The sequence below is a fragment of the Microcebus murinus genome, chromosome 3, assembly GCF_040939455.1.
Source record: "Microcebus murinus isolate Inina chromosome 3, M.murinus_Inina_mat1.0, whole genome shotgun sequence".
In the NCBI taxonomy this organism is placed as follows: Eukaryota; Metazoa; Chordata; class Mammalia; order Primates; family Cheirogaleidae; genus Microcebus; species Microcebus murinus.
The window spans coordinates 58383407-58401080 of NC_134106.1; the positions used below are offsets into that span (position 1 = coordinate 58383407).

The 17674-nt window shown below is 45.2% G+C and overlaps 1 protein-coding gene across 1 annotated transcript in view; it reads right to left on the reverse strand.

The window, feature by feature from the left end:
• TGFA (transforming growth factor alpha) overlaps nucleotides 1-17674 on the reverse strand; it is a 102713-nt gene that overhangs the window by 14541 nt on the left and 70498 nt on the right. The window contains exon 4 of the mRNA XM_012750167.3: nucleotides 1886-2006. Within this exon, the coding sequence (XP_012605621.2) occupies nucleotides 1886-2006 (121 nt within the window). The remainder of the gene's footprint in view (nucleotides 1-1885; nucleotides 2007-17674) is intronic.

The following is a 17674-nucleotide window of genomic DNA, read 5'->3' on the forward strand; positions in this document are numbered from 1 at the left end:
AGTGCCTCCTGCCGCTTGTTCAGGGAGGCCTCCTGACATCTGGGTCAAGAGGCCAAACTTCCTTCAGGGCCAGTGTTTTTCCACAATGACCAGGGCACTAATGAAAACAATCCCATCAGTCCCCCAGGGGCCCCTAATGTGTTAATTATTAATTATTAATAAGAATGATAATCATGAATAATGACAGCATCTGTCATCATCATGCGTTGTGTTTACAGGGCAGGGAGGCCTCTGATCGGAGAGAGACTCTTAGCTCTGCAGACGTTCCCAGGAGGGAGGTGGCCAGCGGCCTCTCCCTCTTCCTCTCCAGGTGAGGCTCAGAGGCGCCCAAGGGCCCCGCCCAGGCTCACGCAGCTGTACTGCAGCAAGAGGGAAGCCCCGCCCCCCGCTGCTGACTACAGCTGGCTCTCTGGTCCCCAGGCTGTCCCGGGCAGAAGCATCTGATACCCTTAGGCATCATGGTTAAGGACTCAGCTGCAGGAGCCAGAGAGGCTGGCTTTGAATCCAAGCTCTGCCACGTGGCCTGGGCACAGCCTGTGCTAACCTCCTGGGGTCGTTATGAGGAACGAGTATGTACATGCGTGGATCGTGTTTGAAACAGTGCCTGACATGAAGCAAAACCTCAAGAAATGCTGGTTTTTATTAACATTAAGTATGATTCACTGGTACTATTAGGTTGGACCATATGAAATTGCTGACTTTCAACCACTTTTGACCTATAAATGTAGCAATTTCATATGGTTCAGTGGCTCTTAACTGGGGGTGATTTTGTCCTGCAGGGGACATTTGACAATAGAGACATTGTTGATGGTCACAATCCATGGGGTGGTGGTGCTACTGGCATCTAGTGGGTAGAGGCCAGGACCACTGCTAGTGCCCTTCAATGCGCAGGTCGGTCCCACAACAGAACTGTCTGGCTCCAAATGTCAATAGTGCCGAGCTTGAGTATAGGCCCACCTGATAGTATTCTATGGACAGGTTGTCTCAAAATATCTCTTTCTAAAATTTACCAGGCTCCCACTGCCTATAGAAGAAAGGCTCACTTCCAGCAGGCTCTGGCCTCCAACTTGTCTCCTCCCTGCCTCCCTGTTGTGGCCACACTGACCTCTCACAGCAGGTTCCTGGTCTGGAAAACCTCTCTGCTCTGGGAAACTTTCCTGCTGGGCTTTTCTCCCCCGAGCTGGCTGGCCACAGCAATGACCATGGCTCTTACCTAACAGGATTCTCGGGTCCCACTCCTGCAGATTCTGATCCGCAGGTCAGGGTGGGGCTAAGCAATACTTTAAGAAACCGTGAGGAGGCTGATGGTTGGCCAGGTGATGCTTGGCCAGGTGATGCTTGGCCAGGTGTGGAAACCACCGTGCCCTGGTGTGCATCTTTATTTCTAAGTTGCTCCTTATTCTGTGAACACTTTGCATGCTGGCCCTCTGCATGCATTTCCAGCTCATTTCGCTATTCATAGCTGGACTGCAAAGATGCTGGAGGGCAGAGACCTCATCTTATTGACTCTGGGCCATGCAAAGGCATCCAGCCCCATGCCTTGCCCTCCAGGAATTCTAAGTAGTGAATTAAACTCTAAACCAGAAATGTTCAGATTTTGCTGAACCCAGGAGTCACTTGAGATGCTTGTTAATAATACAGAGCCTCAGGCTCCAACCTCCAGGGATTTTGCCTCAGTGGCTCTGGGATGGGGGCCCTGGAACCTGGATTTTTAGCTAGCTGGTTTTGAAACGGGTGTCCGTCGGCCTGCTTTTCTGATCCTCCAACATGCCTGGCTCCAGGGATCTCAGGGGTCTCTGGCAAGCCTTGTGGAGGTAAATGCTCTTTTAACTGGATGCTGGACCACCCCCAGCCCCAGCACTCTCGGAGACCAGGGGATACTTACACACATGCTGGCTTGTCCTCCTGCACCAGAAACCTGCAGGTTCCATGGAAGCAGAACTGAGTGTGGGAATCTGGGCAGTCGTTAAAGTGAGACACCACTGCTGCAGCCATGGGCGGGTCTGCTGGGGAGAGGAAAGACACTCGGCTCAGATCCAGGCACAGCTGCCACATGCACCCCTGTGGCCCCCACCCCACCTGTCAAGAAGGTGAAGCCTCTGATGGCTGGGACTTCCGGTCCCCACCTGGGCACCCCTTCCTCCACTCTCCCTTCCTAACTGCCAGGACCAGAGCTCCTTCCTTGAGTGATTTCTTGCTTTTTTGCTTTTTTTGTTTCTATAGACAGCAAAGCAATCTGGGTAAAAGAATCAGTGTAATTCAAAGATACCAGAGCATTTTTACTATTTCAACCCAAGAGCTACCTAATTTTCCTTTTGCAAAGTGACAGGGATCATTTTTAAAAGATAGCCTTCATAAAGTTTGTTTTAAAAGAAACCAGAAGAAAGGAAATAAAGTATTCTGTAACCATTAAATGAGTGCAGAGGCAGAATAGTTAATGCTGCAAAAAGATGCTTATGTGGGAGGCTGAGGCAGGAGGATCACTTGAGCCCAGGAGTTTGAGGTTGCTGTGAGCTAGGCTGATGCCATGGCACTCTAGCCTGGGCAACAAAGTGAGACTCTGTCTCAAAAAAAAAAAAAAAAAAAAAAAAGATGCTATGATATACTGTAAGTGACATAGAAGGATTTCCAATAGGGTCTATCTAATATGATTCTACTTTACTAAAAGACACAAATAGAAATCTAGATATGAAGAAGCCCGGGAGGGACATACACTGAAATGGCAGCAGGGCTTCTCTCAGGTGGTGGGACTAGGAGTGATAAGGCTACCAAGATTACTTAAAGCGAAGAAATCCATGTGAGAGTGGCACAGTCACTATCCAGAAAGCCACGAGGGGGACAAAAAAAGTGGCAGAGTCGGGGCTGAGACGTGTCCTCCACACAGCCTCCTTTTGTCCCAAGAGCCCTGGAGGCGCAGTGGGCAGCTGTCTCGAGATGGCACCATCGAGGCAGTTTCCGTCGCTTCTTTCGACAGGTCCCCTTATGCTTGTGTTTTGGGTATTTGAGGAGTGGGTCTTTCCCACTTAGCTTCTGGGGGAGGACACTTGTTCTCAGAGCTCTTCCTCTCTGAGAAAGGGCAGAACATTTCATATTGTGGGGTTTTAGACTACCACTAAATATTAAACTCCTGTTGCTGTATATTCATGGATTGCTTCTAGAAGGACCATCACTTTAGAAATCCCATAATTCTAGTGGAAAAAGCAGAGGCTAAAAATACAACAGAATCCTTGATGTGGGAGGGAGAGTGGGTAGTGGTTAAAAACATGGGCTTTGGAGTCAAGAGAGACAGGGGTTTGCGTCCTGCCACCTGGCTGAAGCAGCTGGCCTCCCCTGGCCTGCTTCTGTGCCCACAAGATGGGGAGTCCTGCCCCCCACTCCTGGGTGCTCTGAGATGCAGTGAGGTAATGCTTGTTAAGTACTGCATTCAACCAACTGGTCCACAGCACTCAGCTGTTAGCTCTCCTACTATCACTGACAACCCCAAGATACGAATGAATCCCCCATGTGAAAAGACCACTGTAGTATGTGATCCCCCATCAATTCAGTGACATGTAACTAAAAGTCCAAGTGCCCCCTTCGGCTCCTAATGAGTTACTTTCTTCCACACATGAGGACAAGCAGAGAAGCCCAAAGCCAGGGGGACGTCAACCTGGGGCTGCGGGGTTCTCTGTGGAGCAGCAGCCTCCAGGACTGCCTGGCTGATTACAGTCCCTGCCAGTCCCGGGCCTGGGAGCCTGATGAACAGGCTTGGTCACTCGCTAACAGTGGACACCAGGATGCTGAACTGGGACTGGAAGGGTTCCTGCAGTTTGCATCACTGGCTTCTCTGTGCTCACTGAACTCATCAAGGAGCAAACATGGAGAGACGAAGGAGCTAAAAGCTGTGGGTCTAATTTGATTTAGATGTTCAAAGCCTTTTGATAAGCTGCACAAAAGGCCATTTAAACCACCACTTCTAAGTGGCTAGAGGAAGTCCCTTGTCAGTGCTTCGAGCTGGGCTCCTCCAAGTGTGGGCTGCAGACAGACAGTGTCACATCCCCAGGAGCTTGTCAGAAAGCCCAGGTCATGGGCCCCACCCCAGATCTAAGGAATCAGGATGTTTGGGCTGGGGCCCAGGAAGCCATGTGCAAGCTCTCCAGGTGATTTTCTAAAAATCGAGTTAATTGAGGTAGAATTGCTATACAGTGACACTCGCCCTGCAGCGGATTCTGAAGCACACTAATGTTTGAGACACACAGGCCTGTGCTACACAGGAAACAAAGGACAGAGACTAACAGCCTCTTGGAAAGGTATAAAGGCCAGGGGTCCCATAAGGGATCCTTTATGGAGCCAGTCTTCCTCCAGCTTTTCAAACTCCTGTGTGATTCTAAAGCCTTAAATCTGCTGAGATTCTTGGTGGTGAAGTATCAGGTCAACAGAAATATATTAAAAGAAAAAAAACATAACCATGGACCTGTCTTTTGGGAACACTTCTCTCCAGAACTGATTGGTGGACTCAATGCTATGGGCTCATTTCACCTCTACTGATGCTTTGCCTCTTCTCGTAAACTCAGAGGCAGCAGGAGTTGTTAGAAAAATAGGTGCCTTAAGAAGGGGAGGCCAATGAGAGAGAAGTGTGTGTAGGAGAGAGGGAGGGAGGGAGACAAAGACAGGTGAAGGGGTGTTGAGAGAGACATGGGAGTGGGAGGAGAGAGAGGGTGAAGAGGAAGGGACACAGAGGAAGAAACAGGGAGAGACAGAGGCAGGCAGGGAGAGAAGGAGCGATCAGGGCAAAGGAAAGTAAAGGTAAGGAGTAGCAGAGAGCAAAGAAGTCAGGTGTCAGGTTGGTACACAAGGATGCATATCAGACAGGCATGTGCACATGCTAAAGCTGAATGGCAAATCAAGCTTGGTGCCTCCTAGCAGTCTAAGTAAGGATGCACGAGGTTTGCTAGATAGAAACATATCTGTTCTGCACAGGCAGGACGGGCTCCACTTTCCCTAAGTCTATGGTCAGAGAGCAACTTCTCTTCTGCAGGTGTTTTTGAAGGGGACTTCATGCGCTATGGTAAGCAACATCTTGAACAATTTCCCAAATCCCAAAGAAGCATCGGCCGATGTAAAGTGTCTGTGTCCTTTGCGCCACACAGTTCACTAAGAAGCCAGAAGAGTCTGAGCTCTGAAGAAACTCCATGCAATGGTAACGGTGAGGGGAACAGTGACGGCAGATGACACATGGTGCTTTTGTTCTCTGCATTCAGAGACCAGGGTGAAAATGAGGAGTTGATGCTCTAAATGCAGCTGCTGGACCTCTGTCGTCTCATCTGTCCACCTCAACCCAATGGCACAGAGGGGACTGAAGGGAGCTCATGCGAGTGGACTATTGCAATCATTGAGATTGTTTTTTTTTTTTTAAAAAACTCCTTTTTCCTAATTACAAATGTGATACATTTACTTTCAAAACTATTTTGAAAGCTCCACACATTTCCTAACTATAAAAGTGAAACATTTTGGGAAACTTTTTGAAAATAACAAAAATAAATTAATGGTACTTGAATAAATTAAAAAGCTTCCGTACAGCAAAGGAAATAATCAACAGCACGAATAGACAACCTATGGAATGGGAGAAAACTTTCCCAAACTATACATCTGGTCAAGGGCTAATACCTAGAATCTACAAAGAACTCAAATAAATCACCAAGAAAATAAAACAAAAAACCCAAACAACCCTATTAAATAGTGGGCAAAGACATAAACAGAAGTTTTTCAAAAGCAGATAGACCAATGGCCAACAAACATATGAAGAAATGCTCAACATCACTAATCATCAAGGAAATGTAAATTTGTTAATAAAACTTCAATTAGATATCACCTTACCACTGTCAGAATGACCATTATTAAAAAGTCAAAAAAACCCCCAATAGATGCTGGTGTGGATGCAGAGAGAAGGAACGCTTATATACTGCTGGTGGGACTGCAAATTAGTACAACCTCTATGGAAAAGAGTATGTAGAGTCCTCAAAGAAATAAATGTAGATTTACCATTTGATCTAGCAATCCCACTACTGAGTATCTACCTGAGCGAAAAGAAGTCATTTTTATCAAAAAGACACCTGCACTCGAATGTTTATTACAGCACAGTTCACAGTTGCAAAGACGTGGAATTGACCTAAGTGCCCATCCATTCATGAGTAGATTAAGAAAATGTGGTATACATATCCCGTGGAGTACTACTTGGCCATAAAAATGAATGAAATAATGCCTTTTGTAGCGACTTGGATGGAATTGGAAACCATTATCCTAAGCGAAGTATCTCAGGAATAGAAAACCAAACACCACATGTGCTCTCTAATAACTGGGAGCTAACATATGGGCACAAATGGGCACAAAGAGAAGTAAAGGTCATTGGAAATCAAGATAGGGGAAGGGCCACTTTGTAATTCCTGTGCACCCTGGGGGTGAGCCAGAATGAGGGGAGGCATCAGAACTTCCCCGGCGCTAGGGTGCTGTGACAGCCTCGTGGGCTACCATACTTTGCTAAAGCCCTGTGCAAAGTGTGAGGCCTGCAACGCGTGAGGGAGGAGTAATTGCTGTTCTCCTTTGGGGTCCCTTACAGGTGTTTTTCTCAGATCCCACCAGATGCAGCAAAGAATACCCCCAACACCACAGCATGGTCAGCCCAGACAGACAAGACCATTCCTACTGACCTTCAGGAGGAAAGGCACTTTGGGGAGGGGAGCGGCAGGGGAGCCCCTTACTGAGTGCTTGCTAGGTGCCAGGTGCTTTCCTTACATTGTCTCTGAATGGAGGCAGGACAGGTGGCCACGCAGGGCAGGGATTTGCTCAGCACCATCTCCTCGGGGGGCATAAAACTGCCTCTAGTTATTTTTATAAAAGTGAGCATTATAAGGAAGGAATCCCCCAAATTCCCAGCATCTTCCCCAAGAATGAGTCTCTCAACTTCTCAGTCTCTGAGTCTGTATCTCCTTTTCTTCTCTTCTGGCTTTTCTCTCTCATCCTATCCTTTCTTTTCCTTCCTCTAATCTCTCTCTCTCTCCCCTCCTTTTACTTTTTCTTTCTTTTCTTTCTGAAAACTCAAGAAAATAGCAAGTGAAGGAAGGAAAGGCCAAAATCACTTAGAAAAGGCAGGCAGTGAAGGCTTCCCTGAGACAGACACGCCACTGGAGGGAAGAGAAGGGCTGGCCCCGGCCCCCAGGGCCCTGGACCGTCTCCTCCAGGCACCGAGTCTGATTTGCCCTCAGGGCTGATCGGAAAAGCAAATGTTCCGGTTTTCAGAACAGACGTCATATCAAGCCCACCAGCAGCCAGAGTTTCAAAGCTGCTCAGTTCCTGTTGCCATGAAATTTACGAGGGGCCCCTCCGACGTGTCAGCCAAACGCACACCCTGCAGACACCGCTGTTCTCGGGGGAAGCTGTGCGAGCTTTGCCCAGAGCCCACAGACCCACTAACAGGGCCTGGAGCCCAGCCCCACTCACAGGAAGAGGGTCTGGGATAGCAATCTAGGGGCAAGGAAATCCCAGATTCAATTCACAGGAGGGGTCTCTGCAGTTCAGAGAAGCCAGGAAGGTGGCCATCTGGACGGCTCCTTCCAGCTGCCCTGCTCCTGGGGGAGCAGCGTCCACACCCATGAGCACAGTCGCCCCCTTGAAAAGCAACTCTAATTGGACTTCATGCCACGCTGGTCAAGTGGAACCGGCTGAGGCTGCGGCTCTTATCTGTCTTCCCCGGATGTCCAAAGTTGTGAACACGTTTGCCCGTTGCAAAGCTTAAGTCATTTATAGCCATTTCGTAACTTCCTCAAATACCACGGCTAACTTTCTGACAATTTAATAATGATGTCTCGCTTTTCAGTAGGAACTTTCAGCCAACGCTTTTGACCTGGGACTGAATATCTTCTCTTCAGACACTACAATGGCAAAGCCCACGAATGCTTCTTGAACGCCTAGGAGAAAAGGCAGTAGACTGAGCGAAGGCGGGAGTGAGCCGGCAGCCCCCTGCCAAGCGAAGGAGGGTATCCACCTGAGAGGCGCACTCAAGACTTCCGGGACTCAGCGCCTGCATTTGACCCCAAGTCCAGGATGCAGTCACCGCAGACCGGGCTCAGCTCTGGGGTGGGAGGCCTGCTGCAGGGTGGCAGCAGGCCCAGTTTCCAGTGATGGAACTTCAAGTTCAGGAGCGATGCGTGAACTCGGTCATGGTGTGAAGGGGAGGTTAGTAGGGAGGCTTATGCTCCGGTGGAAGAGGTGCTAAGCCAGGGCTTCGAGAAGCAAACGGTCTAGAACCCAGGTGCCTGACTGGATGGATGTTGGTGAGCAGGGCATGCATGTGTGTGTGTGTGTTTATGGGGTGAAATGACAATTCTTAGAATTTTTGCAAATGATCCCAACAAGAAAGGGCACTGTCAGCACCTAGTGTGGGAATACTGTTGACCTTTACCAGAGAGCAGTGACCCAGCAAGGAAGGTAATCGATAGGGGCATTTCCTGAGGCCATGTGAGTGGGCAGGACAAGGGAGTTTTCAAACAAGCAGTGGGCACCGGCAGAGTTCAGGAAGCCACCCCGGTTACATCTTCAGCAGGAGTGGGAAATTCATCTTGTTCTCAGGTGCTACTGACTCACGAGGGGAGTCAGTTTTGTCGCCTTTGGGGCAAGTGAACAGTGAGCATCTTTTAAATAGTAGTTACAAAATAGTTTGAAAACAGAGCTTCACACTTGAGAGAGAAGAGGCATTCATTTTAGTTAAGCGATGGAAGAGAGAAAAGTAACTGGAAGTGGTGCTGCAGCTCCTCTAGCTGTCCCACTCGATGGGCTAGGTGGGGGAGGACAGAGCCATTTTTGTCACTACTAACCCCAACCCCAAGATACCGAGGGAATGCCTATGCTTAAAACAGAACATGTTTTTCCTATAACATAATCCCTGATTCTTCAGCAATCTTTTCCAACACTGGCTAATTTCAACCCTATTTGATTTTTATCTTTACCTGATTTTCAAGTAGCTTTAGACCCTGCCTACCCTTCCACCCCTACTTAAGGGTGGGAAAACCGTATTATCTGACTAAGCCTCAAAACCACCCTATGGGGTGGGCATTACTAGTCTCTATTTTTCAGATGAGAAAACTAATCTAAAGCTTAGATAACCTTGTCAATGGACGCATTGCCAGACAATACTAGAACTGGAATTTATCTCAGTTTTCTCTAATTTTAAGAGATGGAAGCGCTGTAGAAAATTACAATGCCATTCAAATCCAGTAAGACAAATACTGAGAAGGCGCATGATGGAAATTTACATATCATGCTGGCAGTGAGGAAGAGGAACACTTCACTTGCGAAGCAGCTTCTAGCAATCAGGAAGGGGCACTTTTAGGAGAAACAAGAGGAAGTATTACTTTATTTGGGGGAGGAGTGGGGAACTATTACTTTATTTGGCGGAGGAGTGGGGAACTATTACTTTATTTGGCGGAGGAGTGGAGAACTATACACATGGAACTTATTATTCCCACGAGGCAGTAACGGCTAAAAGTACAGACACAAAAGAGATTTCTACATGTCTAGGGATGACAGTTACCGAGGAGTAGCTGGAAGCAGGGTAGGGGCTGGTGCGCAAGATGCTACCCTGCCTTCCACTAAGTGCACCCCCGCCAGAGCCCGTACCTCTGGGCTACACAGCGCTCGTGCCCAAGAGACCAGGGGCATCTGGCTCAGAGAAGGGCTCCTAAATTGCTTTTGCAGCTTTAAACAAGATGCTGCAGAGGAACCTAAGGGAACATCTGAGCCATTTTCATTCCCTCTGATCATTTCCTGCTTTGGGCAAAACCCAAGGGGCGTTGGAGGCCATGGAACCAGATTCAAAGAAAGGTATTCGTAAAGAAACAGACAACCTGTTGCCTACAGAGATACTGGCTATTAATAACACAGCAGCCGCGTGCGTGTGTGTGTGTGCGCGCGTGTGTGTGCGTATGTGTGTGTGTGTGTGTGTGTGTTGGGAAAGCAGATATGCAGTCAGAGTCCCCAGTACTATCTGACCCCAGTGGGGTTCATTCTGCTTATGCTTATTTTGAAGGCAAAGGCAGAGTCTGCATCACTTATGGTACTTTTTTCTATTATCAGATAACACAAACATAGAAATACTTTGCCGGGTTTCTATTCCACCTGAAGTACCTGGGCTTAGAGTTTTTAACCCGATTGTGGATTTTCTGAGGTTGGACTACGATAATGATGATGACGATGGCAACTTATTATTAACAGCAGCTACTATTGATAGGTTGTCTACTAACTGCAAGTGCTAGGCCCAACATTTTACAGAGAGCATTCTATTTAATACTCACTGAAATCCTGTGAGGGAGCCGTTACCACCTCAGTCTTCCAGATGAGGAAAGTGGAGCTGAGGGAGGTTAAGGCTGTCCCATGTCGCTCCGTCAGTAAGTGGCAGAGCTGAAACCAGACCTCATGGTTGTGTTGCTCTGACATCACGCTGTCACTTTAGAGGGTGTGTGCGTTAAGAAACCCTCACGGGCAGCTTCTGCACTCAAGATGACTCTTTCATTTGGAGAATAAACAAATCAGGAATTACCGGGAAGTTTTCAGAGATATTTTAGAATTAACAAGGCTAAGAATCCGAAAGTCAGTGGATTTAATTAGTGAAGAGGCTTTAGAAATCAAAAATAAAACCTCAGTGAAATCCTATGAAGGGCGGGCTAAAACTGGAGTCTGTGTGTATCCTTGTAAAGATGCACAACACACGTACGTCAACGTGGCCTCTTACTGCACCCCAACTCCTGCAGGAACCCCACTGCTTCCCCTAGAAAGCACGAGGAGAGGAGAGGGGAGGCAGCTGTGAGACTGCCAATCTGCATTCCAAATTCATTATGGATTAGGATGAGATGGAAACAGCGGGGAAATACACTGGACAAAGACAATTATTCCCTTCCTCACTAAGCACTTCTCCTCGTGACCCTATTTCTCCAGCCCCTACCTCGCTCCTTGTAATCCTACCTTGATTCTTAATAATTTCAAGCAAAACACCAATTAAGAAAATTGCAGGTCATGATTTTGCTTTGAAGACTGAAAGCAACACCTCTCCTTTCTCTTGTAATGTTTAATAATTTGATTTTAAAGAGAGAGAGCAGTTCTGTCTTTCAAATCTTCAAACCAGAAAGCCCCTTATTCTAATTACATCCTCTTGGGTGTCAACCAGCATTGAAAACAGTTCACTTATGATTTCCATTCACAAAGTAAACAAGGGTACCTATGTTTGGCTCTCATCAGCCTGCTGTGAATTGGAATGTGAATGGCCCTGGGAGCCAGAGCCCAGTCCCGCTGCATGGGGAATTCTGGTGTGGCTTTGTTGGAGGAACAGCCCCCTTGGAGCCCAGGGCTACCTGCCTTTGCGGTGTCTGTGTGCCTCTATTCTCCTTATAAATATCAAAATTGTTAGTTAAAATCGTTGGCAGGAAACCCTCAATCCACCCTTAGGAAAAAAATGTTTCCTCTTGTTGAGCCTTTGAACCATAATCCCTTCAAACCCTCCATGCTGAGTACATGGACGCACTGCCCCCATGATTGTTTTTCTGTAACATTTCATGTCCTCAGAACTTACGGCAGATGCCTTTTTCATCTGCAGCTTGCAGATGCAGTCTGGGTAGATGAAGAAAACTCATTTTAAGTGAGGAAGCTGAGGCATATGGAGGTAAATTTAAGGCAAAGCTCAACTGTCTTAAAAATGTAGAAGTGAATTTGTAGTGGAGACTTAGTTTCATGACACAAATGTGGCTCATTTTCCTTTTGCATTTGAGTTTTACACTGATGAATTTTGGTTGCCCTTAGACAAACGCCCTTCAATCAAGATTATATTCCAGAGGAAAGACATCAAGATGTTAAGAGAGTGGTGGGAATATGGGCAATTATTTTTTAAAAATAATTTTCCAACTTTCATAAAATGAGCATTTTAGAGTTTAAAAACAAATGCTAAAATTAAAACCTCACAACATTATAAACATAGTTAAAGTTTAAACGATTTTTATTCTTAGTGATTTAGCCACAAATAGAACTGTCATGTTATAAAAGACTCTCCGTTAGGAGTCTGGATTTGAATCTGCACAAGAAAAATCATGTTACTGTCTCATGTTTTATCATGAAAAGGGAATGAGGAGGGAGACAAAATAATTATTTAGCGAAGACAGAAGATGCTCAGATGAAAGATGTTTGGTAAGAGATGACCTTAGGCTTCTCCTCTGGGGCCAGAAACCTCATATACACACACTATGAACTACAACAAAATCCCAGAAGAATACAGCATATTTGATCCATTCCATTTCCAACCACGACACTTATATAATTTTTTGTTGTTGTTTGTTTGTTTTTCTTGAAAGAGCTCAGCAGAGAAACTGCTCTCTGAAGGAAGCAAGGAATATGACAATGATAAAGTCTGGGCCATGAGTTCCCCTAAACCTGGGCTCCTTTCTTTCCTGGGCATGCAGACTACATTCCCCAGCCTTCCTTGCAGGTAGGTGTGGCAATGTAACCAGGTTCGGCCAATGGATCTGAGCAGAAGTGATACGCTTGGCTTCCAGGCTTGGTCCATAAAAACCTCCCTGTGTGACCTCCCTTTCTCTTTCCCAACTGCCGGATGGAGAGACTTCCCTATGTTGCCTAGGAGGAGGGAAGAGCCACAGGATGGAAGGAGCCTGGGTCCTTGAACAACCACATGGAAAGAAGTCTGCAGGGCTGAGAATATCTGCACAGCTTTGACATGGGCAGGAAATAAACATTTAGGGCTTATCTGTTACAGTGGAGAGTGTTACTCTAATGCCAAGCCTGAAGTCTGAACAGTGTTTTGGGGTTGGTTAGAGAATTTCTGATGTGGAAGAAATCCTCATAAATCATATCCTTTCTTTCTCCCATTGTTTCTTCTGGGAACCTCACCCAAACACCAGCACTTACTATATGCAGTCAGTCTGCCCCTGATTGGAAGGCTTCACTTTTAAACTTTGCTTTAGCTTAAGGTGGGTTCTGTCCATTCTCCATTGTGGAGGGGTCAGGTCAATGCTCACAAACCTCGATAGCAGTGGTAACAGTCTTTGGGGGAGAGGAATGACCTGTTCTTGCTCTGGATGTTTATGAGGTTGGCTTTGTAATTCAGCAAAGTACTGATGGAGCAAACTCTAAGTCTCGAAACAAAACAAAAAGTACAGCAGTACAGCCACAGTCGACAGCCGGCAGGACATAGCTGTTTTGATGGAAATGACACAGCTGATGTAAATTTACTGTGTTCTCACAATCCTCTGGACAGAAATCACCAAGGCAGGACAGGATGATAACTACTATTATATTAATATGTCAGTCTTCTTGACACAGAAGATGGGCGCCCTACAATTTCTCCAAATAGCCATGATCACGTATTTCACCAGCTGCAAAATACTTAATACTACCAGAAAAAGAAATACAGATCACTGTGGCCCAGAAGATCTTGATCAGATCTCATTATCACTGGGGGCTTCTCCTCTGTCCTTTATGTTTTGCTGGTGATGTGTCACACATCAAATGACTTTTTATGACAGCCCCCACAGAGGGTTTTGTCAAAGTGACACAGGTTCATTGCAGAAATTTTAGAAAATACAAAAATCCAGAGCTGGGTGCTGTGGCTCACACCTATAATTCCAGAGATTCAAGAGGCTGAGGTAGGAGGATCATGTGAGCTTAGGAGTTTGAGACCAGCCTGGGCTGGTATTTATTTAAAAAAAAAAAAAAAACCAAAACACAAAAATCCTAAGAAAAATTACTTGCCATCTTATCATTAATAACCTCTGTTTTTACAAAACATTTTACAAGTGATTATTTTCAGTTTTCCTTCTTTCGTTCTTTGCATAAAATATCATGATTCTGTGACTTCTTTTCCCTTGTAGTGATTTAGAATATATGTACTTTCTTTTAAATCCATTGTTGGTTTAAATTTTTTAAAAAAATCTAACTTATTTTCTATAATTATCAATGCTGGGAATGAAATATGATGTTCCATTAGGTACCAGATTTAGCATACTTTTCCTTCCTCCTTCTTGTCCCCAGTTACCAGTTTTTATTACTATAGTCTGATTTCATATCCTATTATTTTACATGTAACTTCTATTAAAATTGGTAATTTTGACATCTGTACTAGCATAACTAAATTGACAACAGTTACTTGGACACATTGTCACTGTTTTTCTATACCACGTTGTTCCCATTTTGGGGCTTTTTATCTTGATATAGCTGTTATCTTGCTGAAGAGAATCTTTAGACATTGTTTACAGGAAGGACACATGAGAAGTATGTCCACATAATGAACTACTATATGCCTGAGAACATCTTTCTATGTTCTCATTTATGTTCATGGCTTTACATATGACAACTTGGGTGACAATCTCCAGACCCCAGAGGCCTCCCCCTGCTGACTTCTGGCTGTAGTTGATAAGAAACCTGAAGCTAGATTTACTATCTTCCTTTATAAGTAAACTGTTTTTTTTTTTTTTTTTCACCTTGATGTTTATAAGACTTTGTCTTTGTAATGAAAACTAGTTAAATTTACATCGAAGTCAATATTTTCAGTCGTAATCTTTTTCAGTTTAAGAAAGCTCTCTTTAATTATTTCTTTGATAATTAAGTCAACCTTAGTTTGGTTTCTTTTCTTCTTTTGGAATTATTGTCTACATATTGGACCACCTAGTTCTGTTTTCCAGATTTCTTTTTTTCTCATTATTTTTGCCTGTGTCCTTCTGAATTCTGGGAGAAATTTCCCACCTTATTTTATTTTTTTTTATTTCACTGATTTGATTCATTGTCATATCCAATCTCCTGCTCATTAGTGGATGGTAGATTCAAAATTGGTGGCCATATTCTTTCATCTCCTTGCAGCTGTTTCTTGTTTCATAGATGCAACGTCAGCTTCCGTCTTGAAGACACAAATTAGAGATTATCCAACATCTTTGCCCATTTCTTAGGAGTAGAGACATTCATTGAAATTCTTCAAGCATCTTTTCCATCTTCAAGATATCATGAATCTTGTCATGTGGCTGGCAATTTCTTGTATTATCTTTACAGAGAAAGATCTACTTTTCCTAGTCTAATGGGGAATTAAGGTAGGTTCCATCAGAGACTGTGTCCTTATTTAATGTTTTGGGCCCAGATAAAGATATATATCAAATAGCTAAGAAATCTGTTTGACGGAAGCAGGAAAGAATAGGTGCAGCAAAGGGTTTTGTGTTTGGGCCAGAAACTGTTTTGGTTTTCCCCCTGTGTTTGTTTGCCAGGCACCCATGCCACGCCAGCCATGAGAGCCGACCGAGTTCATCGCTCAGTGTGGTCTTAACCGTGTCCCTTCTTGAGGCACTAATAGGCTCCAGGTGGCCATCCCCAGCCCTATTGCCCATGGCCTGCCTTCACCCCCATACCTTCGCCTTCCAAAGTCAGGCTGTTGGGGTGATTCTGCTCATGACAATCCTATCTTCCAGAGGAGTGGTTTCTGGACTAGGGTGTGATGGCTCCCGTCTGCACATTCACTGGCAGAAATTCTTCAGAGCTTCTAGTACTGACAGGAGTTTAGAAATAATAGTTCCTATTCCACTGATCATTCATCTCAATGAGTGTCCAAGGGCAGATCAGGCAAAGGAGGACTGAAAGTGGTATGCTCTAGTTTTCATTTTATAGACATTTTCTACATTATGGGCACAATGGTGACCACTATAACAGTGACTTACCACCCCACTGGCCACTTAAAAAATTTCTCCTGGAGGCTATTTTTAAATGAGCACATTCCCAGTTCTCCCCATGGGAATCCCCTGTAAAATGTCAGCAAGTGTTTCTGCACACTCAAAGAGCAGACTGGTCTCCACTGGTGGGTGTCTGAGCCTTACCTGGCCAATATCCCCCCGAGCTGCAACCCCATCCCTCTCTCCATGGTCTGCCAGGATTGCCAGTGAGAAAAACTTGGTGCCAATGTTCCTGCCCCTTCTATGATCTAAAGGCTCTGCCTTGTAAAAAATCTGGGAATTCCTGGTTTAAATCCTGCGGGCTAAGCGTAAAGCAACTACCTTGGAACTTTGTTCTTAAAAGGAGAAATGTTAGGGGATTCCAGAAACACCAGGGTCATTTTACCTCTTAACAGTTTCTTTAAGCCACATTGGTTCAGAAACAAAGACCTCATATTTTGATTAAAAAAAAAAAAAAAAGTTCTTTTCCATCAAAAGCAATAGAAACAAAGCCTGAAAGAGTCCCATTTCACAAAATTCTTCCCTACTCCAGAAATGAAATATCACAGTGTAGGAGGTGCTCATAGCTAATTTTGCAGCCAGCCCAGAGCCCTTCCCCTCCATGTAGTGTCCCTGAGAGGGTCACCCAGCCTGTGCTCGACTCCTCCAGTGTACGGGAACTTATTACCCCTAAGGCAGCTCATTCGATTTGGGGCAGTTGTTAGTTTTTTCTTTAAACTATGCTGATTTTGGCCTTCCTGAAACTCCTGCCAACTGCTCTGAATTCTGTCCTTGGAAGCTACATAGAATGAGTCTCCCTCTTCTACACAGCAGTCCTTTCATGTATCTGCAGTCAGCCACCAAACCTCCTCTGAGTCTTTGCGGTCCTAAACTTCCCCTGACAGCCAGACTCCAAGATGGCTCCCAGTGATCCCCACCTCCTGGAATCCACAGCCGTGTGAAGTCCCCTCCCACACTGTCTCAGGGACCAATACAATATGGATGGTGTGTGATCTCAGAGGCCAGGTCATAAAAGGTACTGTAACTTCTTCTGCCCTGTTGTCTGTTTCTTGGATCACTCACTTTGGAGGAAGTTGGTTGCCAGGTCATCAGGACACTCCATGGAGGGGTCCATGTAGCAAGTCTGAGGCCTCCAGCCAACAGCTATGTGAGTGAGCCATTCTCCAGCCCAGTCGAGCCTTCAGATGATAGTGCAGCTTGACAGCAACCTCGATGAGAAATCCTAAGCCAGAACCTTCTAGATAAGCCACTTCTGAATTTCTCTCAGAACATGTATGAGATAATAAATGTTTATTGATTTAAGCCACTAAATTTTAGGATAATTTGTTACATAGCAATAAGTAATTAATATACTGTTGGAGTTCTTATGAACGTTCTTTAAACAAGTGAGTCAGTCAACCTTTTACCTCAGAACAAATCCTGACTTTTTTTAGTGCCCTTCTTGAAATAGTCCAGAGTAATGACAATAATAAAAACAATTACCAAATGCTTTGGGTCTTGGCCTCTGTGCTAAGGAATTCACATTGACTATTTAATTCTTATAAAAGCCTTGTGACATAGTTTCTACCCATTTTACAGATGAGGAACACAAGTTTAGAGAGGTTTAGGGCCTTGCCCCCAAACATAGGTAGGGCTAGAGAGAGGTAGAGGGGAAATCCAAAACCAGGCAGTGTGACCCCAGCGCTCTTGCTCTAAACCTCTGGGCTATGGGAACAGAGTACAGTAGCAAAACCACCTCCCATGACCTGATTTCTATAGTAACATAACTTAAATCTCCCTCAGTTTTAACTAGCAGCCCTGGAATGCTGTTGGATTATATAAGCTTACGGTCAGCTAAGGCCTGTTGCTGTCAAACTTAGACTCATATCCTTCATAATTAAATCATTATTCTTAACCTAAATATTGTTAAATGTGTCACTGTTCAATTTAATTTG